This window comes from Equus asinus, chromosome 3, assembly GCF_041296235.1.
Source record: "Equus asinus isolate D_3611 breed Donkey chromosome 3, EquAss-T2T_v2, whole genome shotgun sequence".
Lineage (NCBI taxonomy): Eukaryota > Metazoa > Chordata > Mammalia > Perissodactyla > Equidae > Equus > Equus asinus.
The window spans coordinates 91,337,304-91,361,140 of record NC_091792.1 but is presented as its reverse complement, the minus strand read 5'-3'; the positions used below and the strand labels follow the sequence as shown (position 1 = coordinate 91,361,140).

The following is a 23,837-nucleotide window of genomic DNA, read 5'->3' as shown; positions in this document are numbered from 1 at the left end:
AGATATCTGTATGCTGACTACTTTATCTTGTTCCCTTTTATTCAAGACTTGAAATTGCAACTGTGCCATGGTTTTCCCCCATTCTTAATTGAATAATTTCTTTTCTCCTATGGCACAATTAGAGGTGGGAGTTCTGCCCTTATGCCAGCAATGTAAACACTGTACTTTCTGTGCTGAACAGGGAACTCAGAAAAGGATATGTTCAGGCAGTGGGGGTTTGAATACAGCCTTGCCACACACTATCTGTTTGTTCTGGCTGGAGAGCAGGAAGAGAAAATTACTTCACCTCCCTGCAAACCCAAAGGTTGTTTGGGGTTTAAAGAAGTTTTCGGTTTAGTCACAAAACTATTTTCAAGGCAGCTGGAAGCTTTCATTTTCGTCTGAGATTCTTGTTCAGAAGAGTGATGTTTATCATTATCATAGACATATAATGATTGCCTTAAGGAGGCAGTAATTCAGAATGCAAAATACCGTAACTTTCTTTGGGGGGGGGTTGATATTAGTTGATAAGAAAATATTTTTAGAACATTAATAAACAAGTTAAAATATTTTCCAGTCTTTAGTTACTGAAACAAAACCAAAAGAATATGGGGATACCTACAGAAGGAAAGAAGGAAGTAAGTTATTTTTCCTAATTTCTTGCAATAACTCTTTTTAATAATATTTTTAAAGGTCTCAATATAGTTTTTAACTAACAGATATATAATTTCCCAAACTGTTAACTCTGAATGTGGGTTTCTTGAAGGAGACAAAAATGTGCAGAAAGCAATGCAATTTACCCCGTCATCTTCCCCCAACAAATCCTCCCTCTGCTAGAGGAGGGCTCTGCACAGAGAAGTTAAGGACCTGTCTCCACGTCGTTACCATTTTACACTGGTTTTGAGGATGACGAGCACCTGGCGAGCGTCTGAAGGCTCCATGTCTCACTACGCTTGGGCTTCGTGAGCTTCCGCAATCATGTGCAAACGCTCTCTTGGCAGTTTTTGAGTATCTACTACTCATCAGAGCCTACGACAGGTGCTGGACATATCCAGGCTAATGAGGTATGGTCCCAACCTCACAGAATTCATAGGCCAGGGAGAAAGAGAAACTTGAAATTTGATAACTATGACGAAAAAGAGATACATAGCCACCATATATGGAGGGCCCGTCCAATAAGCCAGGCTTTGGACTAAGAGCTTCCTAATACATTTTCTCATTCAATCCTCAAAGATGCCCTTGGAGGGAGGTATTACTAACCAGATTTTCAGATTAAAAAAAAAGCGAGTCTTAGAAAGATAAATTAATGGGTTGAAGGCCACAGATCCAGGGAGAGCTGAGATTCAAATCTAGGTCTTTGAAGCCAGAGCCCCAAACCTGACATTCAGAAGCACACGCAGTCTGGCAGGTTAGCGGAGGTTAGCTGAGGGGGGTGAATTTTGAGGGTCCCATAGGCATTGGTGGGATATAATGAACAGGAGAAGAACTCTTCAACAAAGACAAGAGAATGTGTGAGAACGCAGGAGGAGACACTGTGGGGTGCTCGTGCCAGGCTGGCGCACGAGATGACCGAGAGAGGGCAGGTGCCGGAGTTTTTGGTGCAAAGTCAAGGGGTTGAAAGTGAAGGAGAGTCACTTATAGAAATACAACACAGTATATCAGTGGTCTACTCTGGCTGGCTTCTGGTTCCTAATTTTAGTTTCATGAGCTATTTTAACCCAGACAGTGAAATTAACGTTGCTTTCCATCATCATTTTGCTGAGAGCAAAATACTGATATATCATTTTAAGCTTTTTCTAAACCCTTCTTAACTTCTTCTAGCATTTTAGTTCCATTCATTATGATCTGAGTGAGGCAGTTCACTCCTTGGTTTTATTTCTAGAAGTTCAAGTTTTCCGACTTTTTTCTTATATTTGACGAGAGCATACCATGTTTCCTGACCCCAAACCTTAAAAGTTTTCTAAAATGTATCCTGTGTCTCTCCGCTCTCCCCCTCCCCAGGATTTTTATTTCCTTACTTAGGTACTTTAATTAACTTCTAGGGGTTCCTATTGTTTTGTTTTTACCGTCCCTGTCCCCACTATTTGCCATTAACATGTCTTTCTTATGCAAGAACGACAGTCAATTTCCACACCTGGTTTTGTTATGATCTGTGCAAGGATATAATGCAGTGGCCAGAAGAGGCAAATCTATAGAGACAGAAAGTAGACTGGTGGTCACCTAGAGCTGGGATGGGGGTTGACGGTGGCGTAGTCAGTCTGAGCTGCTATAACAAGATACCAGAGACTGGGTGCTGTAAACAATAGAAATGTTTATTTCTCACAGTTCTAAAGACTGTAGGTCTGAGATCAGGGTGCCAGCATGGTCAGGTTCTGGTGACAGCTCTTCCTGGGTTGCTGTGTCCCCACAAGGCGGGGAGCAGGGGGCGAGGGGGAGTGGGGAGAGCACTCTCTGGTCCCTTCAACTCCTTATAAGGGCACCAATCCTATCATGGCAGCTCCACCTCCATGACCTCATCTAAACCTAATTACCTCCCAAAGGTCCCACCTCCAAATACCATCACACTGGGGATGAGGGCTTCAACAGAGGAATTTCGGGGGGACATAAACGCTCAGTCTGCATTAGGGGTTGATTGCTAATGAGTACAGGGTTTCTTTTTGGGTGTTGAAAATATTCTAAAATTGATTATAGTGATAGTTGCACAACCTTGTGAATATACTAAAAATCAGTGGAGTGTACACTTTAAGCAGGTGAATTGCACAGTATGAGAATTAAATTTCAATAAAGCTGTTCCAAAAGAAGTTATTTCCAGTTCTTCTTAAGGGAAGAATAAATAGTGCTTTTAAAAGGTTTTGTATAGTATAAGTTATTTCTTTGGCAATTCATTCTGATCATCACCTAAATATATAAGTATCAGGGAAAAAAATACGGTAAAAAGTTTTGAGAGTTTAAAGAAATTTGACTCTATGGTATTTTCAATGGCACTTCCCACAAATCATTCTTTAGGTCACTTTCCAGTATTCATCCAATGAAAGGCAAGGCAACCATAGAGCATCTCCTTAACTGTGTTAAGCACTCTGGCATTCAAGGAACTGAAAGGCACTGTAAGTACAAGGATAACAAAACCAAAAGAAAAGCAGCATGCACCCTTTACATCTGAGTAGTTTTACCATCAACAAAGAACTATCATGTTCTTTAACTCCAAAACTCCCCCTGTAAGTAAGTATGTCAGGTGGTATCGTCCCATTTTATAGATGAGGAAAATGACCAAATTCATATGGCTAGCTAGTTGTCAGTGTCTGGATATGTTTTCTGATGACAAATTTACTACCTTTCCATGGCTTTCCCCACCATTGTGTGCTGAATACCTAACACCTCTGCATTTTCAATGGTTTAGACTAGGTGATCTCTGTCAAATTTAAAAATATCCTCACCTTACTTCATACTGTCTTCTTTATTGGGAGTGATTAGCAAATATCTAGACTCCAGAGGTACCGCAACTATCATGTAAGAGTAGAGCCCACAGTATTTGTTCTCAATGACTTCTCGTTACCACCAAATATAGACCACAGTGGTGACGAAGTCTAAGTTGAGACACACAGCCCTTAAGGGTTAACCCAGATTTGAAGTGAGGCAGCTTTTAATTCTCCCTTAGACTGTGTTTGTGGAAGAGGAGGGGAGAGTGTAGGGAGTGCTATCAAAGTGCCGACAAGCTGGGAATAATATAAGTTAATGGATAAATTAACTGAAGGTGTCACCACCACAAGCAGTAGAGGGCTCTCTAACACCACACAGGGGATGCACGAGCAGGACCATCACTAATTACCTGGGTTGTTCCCTGGTTAACTCCCACATGATCCCCATATGAGCCATGTTTACTTGTTTGCAAAAGGATATTCTAAAGACCAATAGTTAGAAAGACCAGATGAATTCTGCTGATAAGAAGTTTCAGTGAAATTTTCCCATGCAGGATCACTAATACACGTTAATTAACCCTGTTGCTATAATTCTTCTTAAAAGAGCCATTGCAATATCGAATTACAATGTATTTCACCATCACAAAATAAATGTACAGTAACATATTTAATATCATGATTTGCTCGATGAAGCAATGAAAAAGAGAATTACACAGACATTTTTGATCTCAGACCCCCATTTTGGTAAATAAGCCAAGGAAAGAATAGGATGCTAACACATGAAAGCAGATACCAACACATTAAAATCAAAGGAATCTAAGTTAATCATTAGTGTTGTTAACTTTATCCTCAATCATTATTCTTTGTGCCTATAAATTGAGTTAGTGGCTATTGGAAAGTTAATCTAGCAAATCAAATTACTGCTGTGAAAGTTAAGAGTTTTGTCATAGACATAGATGCAAAGTAAAGACTTTCTCAGCCTATTGAAGTCTTTCTGTACATAAGATAGAGATCCTTACCTACAGATCCAAATACCTAAGGAAAAAAATGCAATGGAATATGAATCATGCAGAGAGACTGAGGCATAAGTAAACCCTGGAATCTGAAAAAACATACTATCTCATTAGTGACACAAGGCAAACTACATCACCTGAGAAAAGAAAACTTTTACTTCAATTCTTAATATAGTTTCTCCACTTATTTCTGACATTATCTCATTTTTTGGGGAACATTTTCAGATAGCAAGTGTACCCCATACAATGCTATACAGTATGTTGAGTTTCATCATTAAGAAATACATGTAAATATTTTAGTGTTTTCAAAAATAATTGGGACAATTTAACCATCTGAACAGATATGTACTAAGATCCTATCTTTAAGCCATTTGAAGTGAACTGTAAGACCTGAGTTCTTCACTTTACAGAAGGTCACATTTTAAACATTTAGCCTCTGCAGGTTTTTCTAAAGATCATGAGTTTCTAAATAGTCAACTCCATCCTGGAAAGTCTGCAAATTACGTTAAGTAATAAAAAGATAGAAAAATTCATTAAAGGGAACCAAAGTATTTTATTTCATTCTTAGCTTTCAACCTCATTTGTTACTCTTATTTTAGTTACAGATTAGCAGGAACAAATTTATCTTCTACATATTTTCACATTTTGCTAAGAAAGGCTAAAAAGTCCCTCATGGAAATCATAAACTAAGTAGACATTAGGGTACAAACATACCCTCCAATAAGATCACATGCTTATATGAGGTTAAATAAAATCTGGGTACTATTATCCATGTGGGCACATCTCTATTATTATGCTAATCACACCGTCCATACAGGTATTGTAATTATCTGGTAGTGTGTCTGTACCCTCACTAGCATGGGACCTTTCGGAAGCAGAGTTTGTGTCTTAATTCCCCTAGTATCACTGGCAGTACAGACTAGGGAGTGTTCAGTCATGGAGAAAATATTAAGCAACATTGTAAGTATGCTCTGTTTTAATAGGTAACGCTGACCATGGAGTAAATGAAAGCACCAATTATGGAAAAAAGACCTCACATAAGGTCATGATACTAAATATGCTATTTGGGGATGCTGAGTAGTATAGTGTTAGATTCTTATTTCTACTTGCTGTCAATGGTTTCAGACAAGCTATAATCATTAACTAGAGTTTAGATCACTGCTTCTCTGTGTGGGTCATTTGTATCAGATTTGCTTTTAGGAAGCTTGTTAAAATGTAGACACTTTCCCTGTCACAGCCAGATTCAGATTCAATAAGTCTAGGGAAGGAGGGCAGGAGGAAGAAGCTGATTTTACAAATAAGTTCCCCAGGCAATTCTCATGTACCCAAAGTATGAGAAGCATTGGCCTCTCTACTCAATACAAATAGCATGAATTTCTTTAACTGGTTTTTAAAGCTATTTTACTCATTCACTTTTAATTCCATTTCCAGCCCCTTAAACGGAATGGAGGGAAGCCCTCATCCCGTCTGCCAGTGTGGCACGCATACCGCAAGGTTCTGCAACCTTCCTGCTTCAGGGCAGGGCAACAGTGGGGGTGGCCGGCAACTGTTGTCATTACCAGAGTCCCAGAAATCCTTAGCCAAAGACACTGAACTGAGAGTAGAAGAAGCAATTATATATAGGAACAAGAAAGCTTTCTGCACAAGTGATTAAATTCACAAGAGATCCTTAACAAAGAGAACCACTCAATCCTGGTCCTTGCCTTCAGGAGGTTTATAATCAAAGGCAGGCACGGGCTGGAAGTGAAGACTGCAGGGTAATCAATCAAATTAAATTCTCAGAGCTAGGGAAACAGTGAAAGCACTGATCAGCATTCTTGAACGCAAATTCAAATTATTCCTCTTACATAGGTTTACTGATAAGCAATAACAGTGCAAAATAATTGTGGAGGAAACTGCTGAGTTTATTTCAGCTCTCATCAGCTTAACTCCCTAAGCAATGTTTTAGCAGTATAAAGATTTATTTTCTTTAAAAAGAAACAATAATTCAGTAATATCCAATATTCTTATCTAGAATACGACTTACTTAAGACCCTTAAGAATGGACGTCATTTTAAGAAAAACAAGTCCCCTACTTTAATGTTGGAAACCAAATCAAGACTCCAAAAATTGTACATTAGTTTAAGTCTCTTGCAAGCTTCAAGCATGTGGACCTTTCCACCGAGTTAATATAGAAAAATTTCAGATCTGTCCATAAACCACTGTCTGCCCCGTGGGTTATTAATTTTTAGGAAAGGAATTATTGGGACACCCCCATCAAGCTCCCATTCCAGTGCACTTGTCTTTACAGCGAAAGAAAAGCAACACTGGTCTATCTCACAGTATACATCCGTAGGAACATTTTGCAAACAAACACCACATTTTTGTTTACTTTATTCTCATGGTTAAAACACAGACATTCAGCAAAACATTGGTGGCCTGATGTTTAAAGATAAAATTCATTTTGTTAGATTTTTTTCAATCTTATAAACTATATTTACTCTTTGATTTTTAAAATCATTTCCACTAATAAAACCCTCCATCGTTTTCTTAAAGGAAGCATTTCTGTGGAATTGAATGCCAATACATGCAAAGCAGCTGAAGTTCCAATACGATAATATGATTGGCAAAGTCAGTTAAAAAATCATAAAATGTGACCGTGGGCACGTCTGAGACTTCCTCCAGGCCTCAGTTTTGCTGTTGTGAAACCGGAGGGCTGGTGTCCATCACCACGGAGGTGACTTCCAGCTTTAGCATTCCGGGACACATCATTCATGTATTCTTTCTCCAGCAGTGTTCTCCTTCATGAGCCCCTTTGTTCCACTTCACCTTCCTCTGCTCTGCTGTAAGTTCTCCACCCTACCCTCCACAAGCCATATTACAATCACTAACCGAGCCAAACAGAGCCTTGTGCTCAATCATTCTTACAGAGCACTTTTTTAAAAACTGTCATTTGTGTAATAAACCTATCTAGAATTATTCACGGGCAAATATTATCCTTAACATTTATGTCCATGTATTATAATGAACTGGTTGATAGAAAATCCTTGCCTCGATCTAAACTCCAGAAGGGAGGGATCCTAAGATGCATTAAAAAAAGTCTTGAGCCTTATCAGTATCCTTTAAAACAGGCTTAGAGCTTACCACAGCTTCGCAACCTTGGTAAGAAGCTGATTCAGTTTTATTAGAAACCTGCTCAATATATTCTTCAGTTTCTGTTTTTCCTCAAAGATATTTTCTTATGTTTATTTTCATTCAGGGAAGGCAATAACACAACAATCAAGTGAAAAAGAAATTGGGCATAAATGTCAGTAAAAGCAGCAGTATAATACTAAAATTTTCTAGTCTTAGGGAAGAACAGTATGTACAATGGGCTCTACACAGTTGGCAACATATTACTAAAAGATGACAAGTCCTGGCAAAGTTATGTGGTTTAATACTACTCAGAAAATACAGAACAGAATAAAACAAAGAAGAAGGAATACTACCTTTGCAGCGGCATGATTTCACAAGCCATTCTTGTGTATAAATTTGCCAGGGACCCTCACCACTGTCTCTTCCACGCCAAGTTTGGTCGTCTGTACAGTGAGCGTCTTCTTACAGTGGCTGAGCAGGGCTCGGGGCGTGAGGCTGCACCTCACAGCTGGAGAAGCAGCTTGCTCTGCAGTCAGCCCGTGAGCTGCTGCTCGCAGCCTCCAAACTTCTTCCAGCAATGCTATTTTATCGGCTGCCTCTCTACATTTACACTGCAGTCCACTTTGACCTTTTGTTCCAGGGAAGCAGCTGAATCATCCAGCCAATCAGAGGAGCAGCTGCCGCAGTGCTTAAAGGAGCTGCCGCTCCTCCTCCAGTCCTCCTGCTCCTCAGTGGGCTTGCCTAATTCTCGTAACTCGAAACTTTCCTCTTAGCAGTTCCACAGACAAGCTTGTCAGTCTGGGGAAAACAACCAATAAGTGCAGCAAGAGCGAAGAGTCCCCTACTTCTCCACCTTACAGAGACTGCCAACAAGGAAACCCATCTCAAGGAAAGACATTGCCTCTGAAACTGAAGGTTTCTGTGACCGAAGGCAAGAGCTAAATTCCGTCCCGGTTCTTCCTTTCAAACGCAAACCAACCAGTAGATTGGAAGGCGCGATATTTTTCTAGAAGGAAGGCATGCTTCTAGACCCTCGCCCTACCCGCATTTCCTGATGATGTTTGTGTACACTGCGGTGCTTACCAGTCACTGGTGACACCACCCAAGGCACGTAGCTCCCACTTCTGGGGAGAATATGTGTTCTAAGACTGCCCAAGTTCTCAAGGGATCAAAGTGTCTACTCCCATGGAAATTACTTCAACTTATTATTTCTGCATTTTATCCTTATAAAATCTAATGTGTTTATTTACATAGTCATTTTCCTCTAAGAACATCAACAGCATTTTTTGGTGGTTATTTGTCTATTTATTTATGTATGTATTTATTTATTACAGGTAACACCAAATCAGTTTTTCCAAAAGGTCTGCCAAATGCCTGTTAATGTTCCAGCTTTTCCCTACAGTTTCTTTTTCAGTATGGAATACTAAAGCGTTATTTTTAGGAACATAACTGCTAATCCATAGATTTCATACATGCAAGAATAGGGGAAATACATTTTAATAAGTTCCTCCACATCATGAGAGTTGAAAGGGTTACAACAAAGCGCAGAGCATCGCTTGTGGCAGATGAAAGGGTAGAGAGCCAGGGACCATGCGGTTCAGAAAGGGTGGGGGCTTAGAGGGCCAAAAAAGGCTCCTCCTCCCCTGTTGTTCTGCCACATTTTTCTTTTCTTTTCTTTTTTACAGACCACTGATATTTCTGAATTTAGAACACAAGTCCTATTTTAAGTGTCTACTTTCCTTTGCTATACCTGCTAATAAAAACATGTCACTTTCTGACTTAAATCTCTATCATATTTATGAAAATGGATTAGTCATCCTGAAGCTTATGTTTGGACATTATTAACTCAAATCAGGCTTTTAAAACAAAGGAAGTTGACTTAAGTCCAGAACTTAACTAAATTGAAATTGTCAATATATTCTTTTTTTGATTCTAGATTTGGAAAATTCTAATTTGATTCTCCAGTAACAATAACTTGGCTCTGTATATTTGCTTAAGTTTTTTATTTTTCAAAATGCCTTTGCACCTTGCTTAAAACTTCAATTAACTGAGTTAGAGAATCACTACTGTATATCATAACATCTATTTTATTGATGCGTGAACTCGGTACTAGAAAATTAAGTAATTTGTTCAAATTCAAAGAGAAGGTTAGTGGCAGAACAGAAACTGGAATCACAGCTTCTCAAGTCTGCTCCAGAACTCTGCTACATATCACACTGCTTACTCTATTCTACATGAGTTTTTAAAATATTTCATAAGATATAAATATTTTTGGAAATAGTTAAAATTCAAATAGAAATAATAGTTTGTCTTTTCTGAATTTTATGAGCACATCAATACTGATGGCTAAAATAGACATATGAGTTCAATAGAAGGGACCCAGCATTACAAAAATATGCTAAATCGAACTACAATTTACATTCAATGCATACTAGAGGTAAAATACTGATGAACAGAACCATTCAAATTTTTTTTCCCAAAGATTGGCACCTGAGCTAACATCTGTTGCCAATCTTCTTTTTTCCCCCTTCTTCTTCTCTGCAAAGCCCCCCAATACATAGTTGTATATTCTAGCCATAGGTCCTTCTGGTTGTGCTATGTGGGACACATGGCTTGATGAGTGGTGCCATGTCTGTGCCTGGGATGCGAACTGGTGAAACTTGGGGCCACAGAAGCAGAGTGCGTGAACTTAACCACTTGGCCACGGGGCCGGCTCCAGAAGAATTCACATTTTAACATCTGATTCTATATATAGTTCCTGATAAATTGTCTTCCTATCAACCTTCTTCTAACATGCCATATTACTAATGAGATGTCAATGGTTATTTTTGAAAATCACCTAACACTATACCTCAGTAATTACTTGCCTTTTCAAGTCTCTATTATTTATTGATAACAATTCCTCCCTTTTTTTTCTTTTTTGGCCTATTTTCTGGGCATTATTTGATGATCATTTACGAATTCATACCTGGACTGTGGCTCTTCCTTTCTACCACACCCACTGCCAGAGTCCTTGACCACTTAAACACCTTTATTATTTCTAACATCCTCACAGTCAGGTAGCAGGAGCTCATTCCTCGAACTCTGCCAGTTCTAACTTCTCAAACTCTGATGGCCTGACTGCATTTCCTCTGCCCTGAGCCCCTTAATGTGCATCCTTCTTAACTGCCTTACTTCCGCCTCTCCTGTTCCTTCTCCTTCTCCTTAGCTCTCTAAGCAGCTCTGGCCGCTTTTCCATGTCTGCAGAGGACAACCTACACCCAAAGCAACTGGCATGCAGCTTAAAAAAGGCACATTCCTGGCTCTCCTCAGCATTTGGTTATTTCTAAAACGGATTCACTAGCATCCTCCACTTCTTCACCCTTTATAAATCGTGCCAGCTGGGTTCTCTACTGCCAGACTGCTAAACATTGCAAAAGAAAGTCACATAACCCTGGCAACTAGTTATACTAAAAATTCACGCTATTTAACCTCGGCATGAACCTCAATACTGTGTGGCAACCTTTTTAGTTCTCTTTAACTGATTTTTCACTGCATTCCCACAGAAACTGTTACAAATCTCCTCCAGGGCCATGAGTCTGAACCTCTCTCAGTCACTCAGTACCTTGCCTCCTAAATTTGCTGAGAAAGTCAAGATCATCAAGCGAGTGACTTTGGTCTTCTTTGCTACACTTAAGGGTTTAAGTACACCCTCCCCCCCAAAACACACACAACACACACACATCTTGCCTCATTCTTTTTGACTTCTTCCTAGTCTAGGAGAAAAGGTCCTCACCTGTAGGACTCAAACCCCTCGTGTTGGATCTCATCGTTTTCTCCTTCTGGAAGAAGCCTGATCTCTCCTATATCTTAAATCTGTCCCCTTCCAATAGGCACCCGACCAAGTAAGTGTCCCCCAGCCTTAAGAAGTTTTCGTCAGCATTCCCACCCTCTGGCCTCTCCTTTCTACTGACAGACTTCCCCCCAAAAGCCTACCTCTGCTGCTCCCATTTCCTCACGAATTACTCCTCCACCCTGTGCCAACAGACTTTAGACTTTACCACTTTTCTGAAACTGTTTTTAAGGCCATCGATGCTCTTTTGGCCACTAAATCTAAATGCCTTTTCTTAGATCCCTTCCTACTCTTGACTTCTCAGAAACACTCACTTTCAGTTTTCTGAAAGTCTTTGGCCCTCTGTGATCTTTCCTGAGAATTCCCCAAATGTCTCTGATCACTCCGCCCTCCTTTCATTTCATCTGTCTTTCCTCCTCTCTTACCCTGTCCTCGCCTTCCACTCCAACACCACTCAGTACAGGCATTCTGTTAGAGCTCAATAAGTTCCTCTCTGGAATTGCACTCCTGGGGACCGGATCCTGACTCTACCACAGACAGACAGCGTCAACTTGGGCAGGCTGTGGAAGAGCTCTGAAGTTCCTCTGAGGAATAAACGAGATCATGCATGTAAAACACGCAGAATAGTGTTTGGCAAATAATAAGTGCTCAATAATTATTAATATTATCACCCTAATCAACACTTCCAAAGCCTAATGTTATCTGGTTCCCAAATTTCTCCTCCTCCTGGCCCCTCTTGTTAATGATGTTATCCTTCTCTTCATGAATCAAAGCATGAATCATCTTTACTCCTCCCTCTGCTCTCCCTAACCAGCTCTGTTGATTTTCCTGTCACGTCTCTTTAATCACTCGGCCTTGGTCATCTGCCGTATTATACAACGTTCAAGATGATCGTTCTGCCTCCTTTCACCCTGTCTCCAAAGCATACATTTCACTTTTAGAGTGAGCTTCCCACTGTGATTGTGACCTGGTCACTCAATCCTCTGCTCAAAAATTTCAATAGCTCCCAACTGCTACTTAAAGGAACCCCACTTTTTGTCATATGATCATCAAGACTCTCCACTGATTAACCCCAATTTACCCTCCAGTTCAGCTGCTTATATCTCCTAAGGAAGCTAATCCAGACATTTCTGGACACTATTTTCAAATCTGCTCTGAACTTTTCTACCCCAAACATTTGTTCGAGCTGTTCCCTCTGTCTGGAATATTTTCCCATTCCATTTCCCTCCTGGCAAAATCCTACACATACATCAGGATTAGGCGAGTTGGAAAAAAATCTTTTGCCCCTTTTAACTTATATAGCCCTTTGCATATCTTACAATATTTATCTTTTTTTCCCCACACAGTTTTACTATTATCTGAACCTATACATCATCTCCCTACAGGAATGTAAATTCTCCAGGACAAGAACAGTATCTTTCCTGCAGCCACGATACAGAGCAGACACTCAGTAAGTGTTGAATGAGTTGATAAATCAATCACTTCCAGACACTGAAGCATAGCTTCTTTGATTAGATTTGAATTTATCAAGCAATATTTCTATTTACTTCTTAACATTTCCCATTGTACGCCCATACTTAAGATAAAGTAGATGCCTCGGATACGTTCAAATGAAGGATAACGATAACCAATAACTGACTAAAGAAAGCAACTATTAAGGTTATACACTTATGTGCCATCACAGAGATGTAAAAAGTAACATTCTATTTAAAACTTTTGGCCTCTTTTAAGCGTTTTACACCATCTAATTTCTCCTAGGTTATCTATTTCCTTTTCTACACTTCAGCTGGCTTGCAGACTTCTAATTTCCTTACATAACTCTTTCGATGATTCCAAGTGTTTGGCAGTACGTGCGTTTGCCCCTGTGCTATCAAGAGCAACAATTGCTCCAAAAATGATGTGGCTTCATTTGTTTTAATTTCAACATTAATTTGAAACAACCAGAGAACCAAGAACACTCCTTGGCCACATTAATTTGTTTTCACATGTTGTTTTAAAATCAGATTGATTTGTTTATTAATAAAAAATGATTTATTAAAATAATTCCTTTCTTACAAAGTAAGAAGGTGCTTCTCGGGCAAGGTTTCTTCCTCAAATTTTTATCAATCTGTAAAATGCACAAAGGAGCAATGTCTTCTACAAGATGGTCACAGAGTAGTTATTAATGGTAATGAGTAAATCTGATAGGAGATTTTCATATTCATGAAGTCAACATTTTTAGGGTAGATTTAATTTAGATATTCTAGTGTTGCTGTACAGGATCCTGATTAAACTTGTTCTCCGGCAATCTGTGTTAGACCACGAGTGAAGTCCAGGGCTTGTCAGAGGACACACCATCATCAACGACGACGAAGTGAAAAAAAAAAAAAAAAAAAGACAGAAGGAACTAGAGTGGTGGTGTGTATAAGGTAACTAGCATTTACTGAGCATCTATGCTGTGCTCATTGTAACAGATGCGGAAATGAAGCTAATTAACCTGAGCACTCAGCTAGTAAAGGGATGGCATGAAGCCAGCATCTGAATGCCATAGCGTTACCCCCATACAAAAGCTCTTAAAGATGATAAATATTACACTTACCCATTGATAATACATGTTATCAATTGGCTACAGGAAATAAAGAATCCTTTCTTTTGGTCTTTCTTATATTTAGATAAGTTAATAGATATAGTAAATAAAGTCTATACAGTCTTATAAAGGCTGTTTGAACCAAAGACATACACTGGATCAGAACAAATCTCTTCTGCTACTCTAAGCCAACATTGTGTGTGTGTGTGTATGGGTGTGTATACCTAGTTGTAGAAGCCAGTTGTAGCTGCAGTGGAGGAAGAGGTTGGGGTGGGGAGTTGAGGGAAAGGGGAAGCTGAGAAGGAAAAAAGATGGAGAATCAAGTTTTAAATTGTATTCTTAATTGTATTCCTTTTATTAAGAAACTAATATATGGAAATGACAGGTGGGCTATCAGTTGTTTTAATGTAAAAACCCCCCACTCTACAGTATGTCTTAACTTGAAGAATAATTATAAGACCTTAAATAGATTTATTTTAGAAATCAAAGCAGTGACATTCAAAACAGGCTCATGTTAATAGGAATAAAGAATTTCTAGTTGGGTAAACTATTTTCTTCACTAACAGCAGAAATAAATATGCTTTCTTTACTTAAGGCCAAAATAAAAAATAAACTAATAAAATCAACACAATTAAAAATATTTCCTCATTTATTTATTAGAGTTACCTAGTCTATGTTAGAAGATTGCTGAAAAAAATTCCATGGGGATAGAAATTATATAATTGTTTTTTCAGACACACTTCTTTAATTCTAACGATGGATCTCATTTTTAAAACTGAGTATGAGCTTATTTCATGAAAATTTATCTGACTAGTCTTGCGGGACTCTCAAATGGCTCACACGGTTCATTGATTCAGATTCTACAGTCCTGCAGAGCTGCCGGTGGACTGCAGAGAGAGCACTGCTGACACAGAGGCGGACTTCAAACGCCACGACAGCTGGAGACGCGCTACTCAGGGTTCCCTTCCTCACCCCACTGACGGCTTTGATTTCACTAACTAGTTCCAATATTTCCAGTATAGAAAATAAGACATTCACCAGAAAGACTGAAGAATGATTTCAAATCAAAAGACAAGTAATTATAATATATGGTACATGAATACACAATTATATAGAAATTCATACACAAGCTGTCTCTATTTTTTCTTAAAAAAAAGTGAACTTCTTATAACAACCGAGGGAACGTGATTTTTCCATAAAAACTTGTTAAAAATAAATTCTTTGAGACAACTTACATAATTGTTCCCCAACTTTCTCGGACAGGGAAAAATCCACTTTTTTGCCAGATGGAATCTCAGTTAGTGATCCCTGCCAATAAATAAGTGCTGGAGCACATCCTCCTGGAATGGGACTCCCTGGGCATGACTTTCTCCAAATCTCCCTTGGGAGTGCAGATAATAGTGTTTCTGTTCTCATAAAATAAGTCGTGTCCCACACAACAGCTGCTGCCACACCTGAGATCAGCTGCCTTATATTGCCCCAATGACCTTTCACCCTGTTAAACGATATTTCCTGGAGGGGAGAAGCAGGGTTCAGTGGGGCCTCCGGAGAGAAGCGTCAAAACTGTTTCGTGTGATACGGTAACTGATTGGTAATCAGAGCTGGTTCTGTATCCGTAAAACATAAACTCTTCACATTTCTGAGACATGAAACACTGAGCATGAGCTCTTGATGTCAATACTCTGGCTGGTCAAACTAATTTACTTTAACACAAAGTGCATGCTTCGCTTTAAACCAACCCAGTAAATGACTAAGTGGAAATATATTTAAAAGGAAAATAAGAGGAAGTAGCGATTATTTGTTACATCGGTCACATTAGAAAAAAAAACATCATCACAGCAGTGGTGCTTTAAGGTGTCAGCATCTCTAGTACATTTGAAATGATCTGATTTTTTTTTTTTTTTAATTTTTTTTTTTTTTTATTAATGTTATGATGGATTACAAGCTTGTGAAATTTCAGTTGTACATTTTTGTTAGTCATGTTGTGGGTACACCACTTCCCCCTCCGTGCCCTCCCCCCACCCCCCCTTTTCCCTGGTAACCACCGATCATGATCTGATTTTTTTTTAAAAAAAGCCCTTTTAAATTCAGCATCTCAGAGAATTGAACCCCTTGCACTAAATAATCGTGTATATCTTCTCTTTGTAGTGCTATTCACATGTAGAGCATTATTAGAATTCATAATGAAAACAAAAAACTTTTTCCTCATTGAATTTTAGTGAGGAGACATCTAAGTTGGAAAAATAAATTTCACACAAATTTGGAAATAGACTGAACTTATAAATAAATTAATAGATGAAACTATTAAAACCAATGGTCCCTCCAAATAGGCAATGCAATTAATTCATTATTTAAATAAAGAAAATGCATTGAAAAATGAATTATAATTTTACAATAACTTTCCAAAATATTACTTCAGGAAGACAACTCTAAAACATAAATCAATCCAATTTGATGAGGTTGGAAACAATCTAGTGAAATATTTTTAAATAAATATGTGTACCTCTGGACATAATATCATCCTAGACTTCAAATTACTGTACATGAAACAGATACAGTACAGAATTTGATAAATGATAAATGAAACCAAATGATAAGTGAATGGATATTGTTACTAAAAAAGGTTTAAATGAGATAATAGTGTCTCTTCTTCCTTTCCTGCACATCAGTTCACTACCACCACCTATTCTCCTCCATTCTCCCTCCTCCCCCGCCAGTTTACATTTTTGTTACTTAACCCCTAGATTACAGCTTTCTCTTTCTAATAGGTTTTACTGATTTTGGTCTTTCCCTCTACAAATTCAGATTAATCAGATTTGATCTTCCCAAAATACTGCTTTAATAATGTCAAAACGCTTTGATGATTGCTCTTCATAGCTTACAAAATAAAATCCAAACTCTCCACACACTCAGCAGGGCCCTTCCACTCCTCCACATCCACATGCATTAGCACGGTCTCCTCCACATGAACTGGGGGTCCAGGCAGGCTGAGCTGCTCTCGCCCGCTGTCATGCTCTGCCTTCCCACTTGCTTCTGTTTCAGGCATTTCTCCGAGCCTGGAATCCCCTCCTGGCCCCATTCCTACTCAACCAAAAAAATCTCAGCTTTCCTGGGCTTCCCATATTTTGTCCTTTCTGTTTTCCCCATTCAGGGGACTTTATCCTCCTGAATGCGTAAAGCCATAATTGCCAAGCCCAAAAGCAGTTCCATTGTCACTATACGTGATTTCTCTAAAGTCTGACAATGACTACTTCCTCCTTGAAGCATATGCCATCCTTTACTTAAAAGACAACAAACACATTTTTCTTATTACAAATCATACAGTATATGTTCACATAGGAAACTTAGAAAATACAGACAAGATAAAGGTAAAAGTCAAATACAATTCCATCACTTGCATAACCAGTTTTTAATATGATTCCATATTCTTCCATTTTTCCTATTTATATAACACATATAAAATTATATATAAAAATGGGACAATGTGAAAGTACTTAATGCCACTGAACTGTACACTTAAAAAGGGTTGAAATAGGGGCTGGCCCCGTGGCCGAGTGGTTAAGTTTGTGCGCTCCGCTGCAGGTGGCCCAGTGTTTTGTTGGTTCGAGTCCTGGGCACGGACATGGCACTGCTCATCAAACCACGCTGAGGCAGCATCCCACATGCCACAACTAGAAGGACCCACAACGAAGAATATACAACTACGTATCGGGGGTCTTTGGGGAGAAAAAGGAAAAAAAAAATCTTTAAAAAATAAAAAAAAGGGTTGAAATAGTAAATTTTATGTATATTTTACTACAATAAAAAAATATGACATTATGCAGTTTATAGTGTTTTATAAAATTTTTCATTTAATAATCAATAATATATTTCTATGACATTTTCTAGTCCTCAGAAATATTTTTTATGCTTATCATATGTTCATCCAAAATAATGATAAGTTTAACCATTTGGTTCAAGTGATGACTGCCAGATTTCTCCATTGTAAAAGGACCTTTTCTCTTTATAATGAAATATTATTTACTTGTGAGATGATAATTTGAGACTGACAATTTAGATTCCACATGTATTTTGAGTGTCTATTTTGAAGGCAGAGTCAACAGAACTTGCTGATGGATTGGTTGAGAAAAGTAGAGGAATCATACAGTTTTTGGCTTGAGTAACTGGGTGATCGGTGGTACAAATTATTGAGATGGGGGAAAACTTGGGTAGAAATGGGATCACCTTTTTTTAGGCAGGAGCATAAATTAGGAGTTCCGTTTTATATAGCTTGAGTGTGAGATGCTCGTTAAATACCCAAGTGGACTTGTGAGGTAGCCAACCTTGAGGGGTCTGGAAAAGAAGACAGATCTTGCAAATAAGACTAAGAAAAGATGTCCAATAAGCCCAGAAGAAAAACAGGAGGTTGTGGTATTTCAGAAGCAAAGACATGAAAGCGCTTCAAAAGGGAGTGATCAGTTGGGTTAAATGCTGCTGAGACAGGGAGTAAGATAAGGACAGTAGACTGACCTTTGGATTTGGCACAGTGGAATGGAGGTTGTTGGTGTCCTTTACAAGAACAATTGCAGTGGTGTGGGGGTTGAAGAAAGAATGGGAGGATAGGATATGAAGACAGCAAGTACATATAATCCTTTCCCAGAGATTTGCTCTAAAGAAGAGGAGGAATATTGTTTCTAGGGAGAGATTAAAAAAATGTTGACAGCCATTATAGCGTGTTTCTATGCTGATGGGAAGGATCTACAAGGGAGAAACTGATGTCATAAAGGAGGGAGGTGATCACTGCAAAACAGTCCTTGAGTAAGAAGGAATGGGATTCAGAGTTCAAGCAGAGGGGATGACCCCAGAGAGGTCCAAGTTCAGTTCATCCATGGTAATAGGAGAGAAGGCAGAGTGTAAGGGTACGGATGAAGATACACTGGTAGATTTGGGAGGCAGGAGATAAGAGCAGTCTTTTCTGAGTGCTGTGTGAAATAAGAAAAAATCCTTGGATTATGCTGTAATATTTTATAGAGCCAAGCCATGCTCATGTCTCTACTAAACTGAAGTTCATGTTTTCAGAAAATAATGGTGGTGAGAGAAGAGCTAGGATGCTAACTTTATTTTGTTTTTGTTTTTCTAAAATCAGGATCGGATTTTTGATGAGGGGGCCAAAAAGACAATTCAATGGGAAAAGAATAGTCTTTTCTGAAAATGGTGCTGAAACAATTGGATGTCCACGAGCAAAAGAATGAAGTTGGACCAGTACCTCACCCCACATATAAACATTAACTCAAAAGGGATCAAATACCTAAACGTAAGAGCAAAACTATACTAGAAGAAAACATAGATGTAAATCTTCATGACCTTGGATTAGGCAATGGTTTCTTAGATAGGACATCAAGATCAAACAACAAAGAAAAAAATAGATTAATTGGACTTCATAAAAATTAAAAATTCTTGTGCTTCACATGATTTTACCAAAAAAGTGAAAAGACAACCCACAGAATGAGGAAATATTTGAAAATCACACATCTGATAAGGGTTAGTATCTAGAATATAGAAAGAATTCTTCCAACTCAACAATAAAAAGACAACTAATCCAATTTAAAAAATGGGCAAAGAATTCGAATTGACATTTCTCCAAAGGAAACATACAAATGGCTAATAAATACACGAAAAGATGCCCAACATCATTAATCATTAGGGAAATGCAAATTAAAACCAAAATGAGATACCATTCTATACCTAGCAGGATGGTTACAATAAAAAAGATAAATAATAACAAGTGTTGATGAGGATGTGGAGAAACTGGAAATATCATACACTGCTTTTCCCATTGAACGCAAAAAGGAGCAGCCACTTTGAGAAACAGTTTATGGATTCTTCAAAAAGTTAAACATAAAGCTACCATATGATATATCAATTCCACCCCTAGGCATATACCCAAGAGAAGTGAAAATACACATCCACAGAAATATTTGTACACAAATGTTTATACTAGCATTATTCATAATAGCCCCAAAGTAAAGTCAACCCCAATGTCCATCAACTGATTAATAAACAAAATGCGGTATACATATATATACAATGGAATATTATTCAGCCATTAAAATGAATAAAACACTGATATATGCTGTGATATGGATTATGCTAAGTGAAAGAATGTAGACAAAAAAGGACATATATTGTGTGATTCCATTTATATGAAATGGTAAGAATTAGAGGGAGCTTCCTAGAGAAGATGAAATTTAATTGACCATTAACAAAGTAGGACAAGGGCACTCCAGATAAAGGAAATAACCTTAGCAAAGATACAGAGGTGTGAAATCACTGGGATACATCTGAAATAATGTGATTGTAATGTAGCCTGGGTAGAGGATAAAGAATTATGGAAGAGTCAGTCAGGAAGGTAGGTTGAGCCAGATTTGTAAAGGCCTTGAATCCCTTTAACTTTTTTCAAGAAGTCCTTTTGGCTTTTATAGCACCTCTATTATTATTATTATTAATTTTTATGAAGCCACTTTTAAACCTCCTGCATTAAAAATCATTGTTAACCACATACAAGTTTGTCTCACTGTACTGGGAGACCACTAAAGATTAGAGACCATGCCTTTGTTCTTTCTGGCTTCTCAGGACTCAGTGCAAGATGAATTCAGTTAAGACCATATCAGTCCACACATACTCTGGTGATCTATATGCTATTAGAAATGGTCTGCAAACATGATAATAAATTTCTTCACCATTCCTCACTTTCTCTTTTATCAACCATTCATACTGTAAAAAGGGACAAAATTTTTTTAATTGAATTTTGGATCCTAGTGAACTGTCAAAATTTGAATCGTCAGAGCAATTTGTAATGAGCGGCAGATTTTGGTGAATAGGTAGGGAGCTGCTTGCTTTTTAATAATCAAAATACTTAGAGAAATATCAGAGACTTTCATTTTAAATTATAAGAATAAAAGGAGATTGAATTTAAAACACTTGAAAATATTTTTAATAGATACTCAGCTTATATGAAATAGTTTATCTAAGATGATCTTGGAATATTTATCATTGGAGCTAGCGGTGGTTAAGAACAGATCAGAAAACTATCTGTAGAGACAGAGTTAGATATTTGTTCTAATCCAGTCTGGGAAGCTGGTGCCTTTTTCAAACCTACTTTTCCATAAATCTTTGTTATGATGACCAGAGAGAGGGAACACTTCAGAAAATGGTAGCTCTGTAGGGGCACTGTGTGGGGAGGTTGACCACTACGCTTTCCACAAGATGGTTTTAAACTCTCCTTTTCTCGTATGGGAGCTGCTGCAGTAAACCCTGCAGTCAGCAGCACATTTATATCTGGTAATCTTTCAAACTATTGTACTTGATATGATTATGAATCTTGTAGCTAAGAATCCTAATTTCATTTCAGCTTTACTTCACTAGTCAGTTAAAAGTTCTGAAACTTGGCTCCCAGTAGCAGAGAGTGAAACACTATAGGGAACACACACATGTTCAGGAAGTCATTGGAGTGCCCTTTAGGAAGTAGAGACACCGGATAGTTACGACTACTTTCTGTTGCTGGCTGGACTTCAGAAAGGAAGACAGTCATATTTAACTGCAGGAGTTAATAGATCAGATAGGTTAAAGGACAGTGGGGACAGCTAATATTGCTGAATACTGATTGGTTATTAATACCATTGAAAGTCAATCTTACGCAAAGTACTATTGTAATACGTGACTAAAATATGAAGTGTTGTTTGGCAAATATCACAAGGCATGCACTTTCTGCCAAAAGGGCAGAGACTTGCACAATGTTACGAGTCTCATTAAACAATGGATTTCTCCTATATAAATAAGCAGCACGTTACTGACAGAAATGCAACATCAGAGTCAGGGCCCCTATGGGGACAGGGCACAGAGATTAAGTGGGGACGACGAGAGGGTACAACTGTCCCGCCTTCTGTAGCATCTCTAAAGGTGGGCAGTACAGGGTTCCCTTGAGTGGGGACTTTGCAAGGACCAAGAGAGAGAAAACCGACACATAAAATTCTATTCTTTTAGTATCAGAACTCAACCTCTGAGAGGTCTAGGTCAGCTAGAGGAAGAGAGTGGAATTTAAATCCAAATTGAGCACATATAATAGTATCACAACAATAACCATGGCAGCAGCAGTTAAGTATATGTCTACTAGGTACTGTCATGGATGCAAATAAACAAATAAATAAATAAAACATAAGACACAGCCCCTCTCTTCCAGGAAGCCACAGTCAGGTTGAAGAGAGAGATACAGTATAAACATACGAAAGGGCAAAATAACTCAAGGTAGATGACAGGCGGGAAATAACTGTAAAGCAATCAGAAGACATATATTAATCTCAGCCTGTCAACTAAATATATGACCCTGGATAATTCACCTAACTCAATAAATATCTGTGAAATGAATAACCTTTTCAGAATCATGGTTTCTTCCTCCAGGGTTATGTTTCAGACCAGAAATTCTTTTTACAGGGCTATCTGACAAAACTGCGACATAGACAAAAAAATGTCACATGTAAGATTATTATAATGTTTTCCAGCATTGAGCTATAATTGACAAATACAAACTGTTTTCCATAATGGCTGTATTAATTTACATCCCCACGAACAGCGTACAAAGGTTCCCTTTTCTCCACATCCTCACCAACATTTTGTTCTCTCATCTTGTTGATAACAGCCATCCTAACCGGTGTGAGGTGATATCTCACTAAGGTTTTAATTTACATTTCTCTGATGATTAGTGATGTTGAGCACTTTTTCAAATACCTGCTGACCATTCTTATGTTGTCTTTGAAAAAATGTCTAAGCTCTTTGTCCACTTCTTAATCGGGTTATTTGTTTATTTGCTATTGAGTTGTATGAGTTCCTTATATATTTTGTATATTAACCCCTTATCAGGTATATGAATTGCAAATATTTCCTCTCATTCAGTAGGTTGCCTTTTCATCTTGTTGATGGTTTCCTTTGCTGTGCAGAAGCTTTTTAGTTTGATGTAATCCTATCTGTTGATTTTTGTTTTTGCTGCCTGTGCTTTTAGTCTCATATCAAAAAAATAATTGCCAAGACCAACGTCAAGGAGCTCTTCCCAATGTTTTCTTCCAGAAGACTTTACAGTTTCAAGTCTTACATTTAGGGCTTTAATCCATTTTGAGCTGATTTTTGATATGGTGCAAGGCAGGGGTCCAATTTCATTCTTTTGTATTTGGATATATAGTTTTCCCAACATCATTTATTGAAGAAACTATCCTTTCCCCACTGTGTATTCTTGGTGTCCTTTCAAAGATTAGTTGACTGTATATGCCTGGTTTATATCTGGGCTCTCTATTCTGTTCGATTGGTATGTGACTGTTTTTATGCCACTAGCATACCGTGTTGATGACTACAATACTGCAATATAGTTTGAAATCAGGAAGTGTGATGTCTCCAGCTTTGTTCTTCTTTCTCAAGATTGCTTTAGCTATTTGGGGTCTTTTGTAGTTCCTATGAATTTTAGGATTTTTTTTCCTCTTTCTGTGAAAAATGCCATTGGAACTTTGATAGGAATTGCACTGAATCTGTAGCTCTCTTTGGGTAGCGTAGACATTTTAACAATATTAATTCTCCCAACCCATGAACACAGGATATCTTTTCCATTTAGTTGTGTCTTCGTCAATTTCTTTTATTAGTGCCTTATAGTTTTCAGTGTACAGATCTTTCACTTCTTGGTTAAATTTATTCCTAAGTATTTTATTGTTTTTGATGTTATTGTAAACACATTGTTTTCTTAATTTCTTTTTTACATAGTTCGTTGTTAGTGTATAGAAACACAAATGATTTTGCATATTGATTTTGTATCCTGAAATTCTATCAAATTCACTTATTAATTCTAACAGTTTTTTAGTGGAGCTTAGGATTTTATACATGTGGGATCATGTCATTTG

The 23,837-nt window shown here is 38.1% G+C and overlaps 1 protein-coding gene across 14 annotated transcripts in view; it reads right to left on the bottom strand.

Annotated features, from left to right (window-relative positions):
- FAM13A (family with sequence similarity 13 member A) overlaps positions 1-23,837 on the bottom strand; it is a 313,429-nt gene that overhangs the window by 84,728 nt on the left and 204,864 nt on the right. For 2 of the 14 annotated variants that reach the window (XM_014842474.3, XM_070505404.1), the window contains exon 1: positions 7,876-8,219. The exons of 11 other annotated variants lie outside the window; for them this stretch is intronic. In XM_014842474.3, the coding sequence (XP_014697960.1) occupies positions 7,876-7,904 (29 nt within the window). In that variant the 5' untranslated portion in view covers positions 7,905-8,219. Of the gene's footprint in view, positions 1-7,875; positions 8,220-23,837 lie in introns of those variants that run through there. One more of the 14 variants, XM_014842473.3, reaches the window with a different exon arrangement.